Genomic DNA, 1,249 nt, shown 5'->3' with positions numbered 1-1,249 from the left:
CTTTGTTTTTTGGAGGGGAAACTGGGAATGGAGAAATGTACATGTAAATAAAGAAAATATCTAATAATAAAGAAAAAAATTATAAAAAAATACTTGATGTGAGAAATAGGCATATGATTAATATTTATTCCTGAAAAGCTTCTAGGTAAATCTAACTTCATAGGGGAGTGATACAGAACAAAATAACCTCTCATTTAAACTAAGAGTCTATAAACAACAACAAAATAACCAGACTCACCCTCTTCTCAATTTTGACCTCAGCTCCAGGATCTGCATAAAATTCAAAGTGTAGTGTGGTTGCACTGGGTGGATATTTCTGTGTATAAAAGACAATAAGTGCTTAAATTGATTTTAGACATAGATATCTCCAATGCTTTCCTCAAACACATGGTTAAATGTAGTAGATTCTGTATCAAGTGTCTTTAATCCCTTGCTTTGATCATATTTCAGATGACATTTGTTAGAAGCATAATCAGAAGGCTAGACTTTAGAGCTCTGAATCTAAGTTTTCAACATCTAGGTTAACTGTTACTCTTTCTGTAAAACATAAATCTTGTTATCTTGTTATTCTTGTGGTGAGGTCAATTCTGCCAAATAATAATGCATATAACTTTAATAAACAATGGAGAACAAGTATCAGGGTCAAAATTTTGGTATTAGCTGAAGAATGAAAAGGGGCATTCTTTTGAAAACTTTTACCAGCCTCCTTCTGGATACTTTCTCTATTACTTCAAAAAGTCCTTTCTGTACCGTTCTAGAACATGTTTCATGGTTTTCTGCATTGGCACACAACAAATCAAAAAATCTACACCCTTAAAGCACATCTTTCTATGTAATTCTATGAAAGTAATATGACATATTAAACTACAATGATAGCACCCTGTCCATTACAACATTCCTTAGAAAGAAAACAATGACACTATCATTGTTTACCTTTTTAAAATTTGGTTCAACATGTACATCTACCATTCAAAATATAAGAATTTCAAATTCTTTTTTTTTTTTTTGAGGCAGGGTTTCTCTGTATATCCCTGGCTGTCCTGGAACTCACTCTATAGAGCAGGCTGGCCGTGAACTCAGAAATCCGCTTGCCCCTGTCTCCTAACTGCTGGTATTAAAGGCATGCACCACCTCTACCAGGTGAATTTGCAACTCTTAACATTTCAAATCTCAACCTTGATAAAGGCAAGGACTAAAACAAGTAACAGACATCGCACAAACCTATAAAGTCTTAACATGCAGAAAAAGC

The 1,249-nt window shown here is 33.8% G+C and overlaps 1 protein-coding gene across 25 annotated transcripts in view; it reads right to left on the bottom strand.

Moving 5' to 3' along the window:
* The window catches only part of Huwe1 (HECT, UBA and WWE domain containing E3 ubiquitin protein ligase 1), a 200,895-nt gene that overhangs the window by 82,304 nt on the left and 117,342 nt on the right, over positions 1-1,249 (bottom strand). For all 25 annotated transcript variants that reach the window (XM_031369185.1, XM_031369177.1, XM_031369166.1 and 22 more), the window contains one exon: positions 239-316. In XM_031369185.1, coding sequence (XP_031225045.1) covers positions 239-316 — 78 coding nt within the window. The remainder of the gene's footprint in view (positions 1-238; positions 317-1,249) is intronic.

Source organism: Mastomys coucha, chromosome X, assembly GCF_008632895.1.
Source record: "Mastomys coucha isolate ucsf_1 chromosome X, UCSF_Mcou_1, whole genome shotgun sequence".
Lineage (NCBI taxonomy): Eukaryota > Metazoa > Chordata > Mammalia > Rodentia > Muridae > Mastomys > Mastomys coucha.
This window is presented reverse-complemented; position numbering and strand designations above follow the sequence as displayed.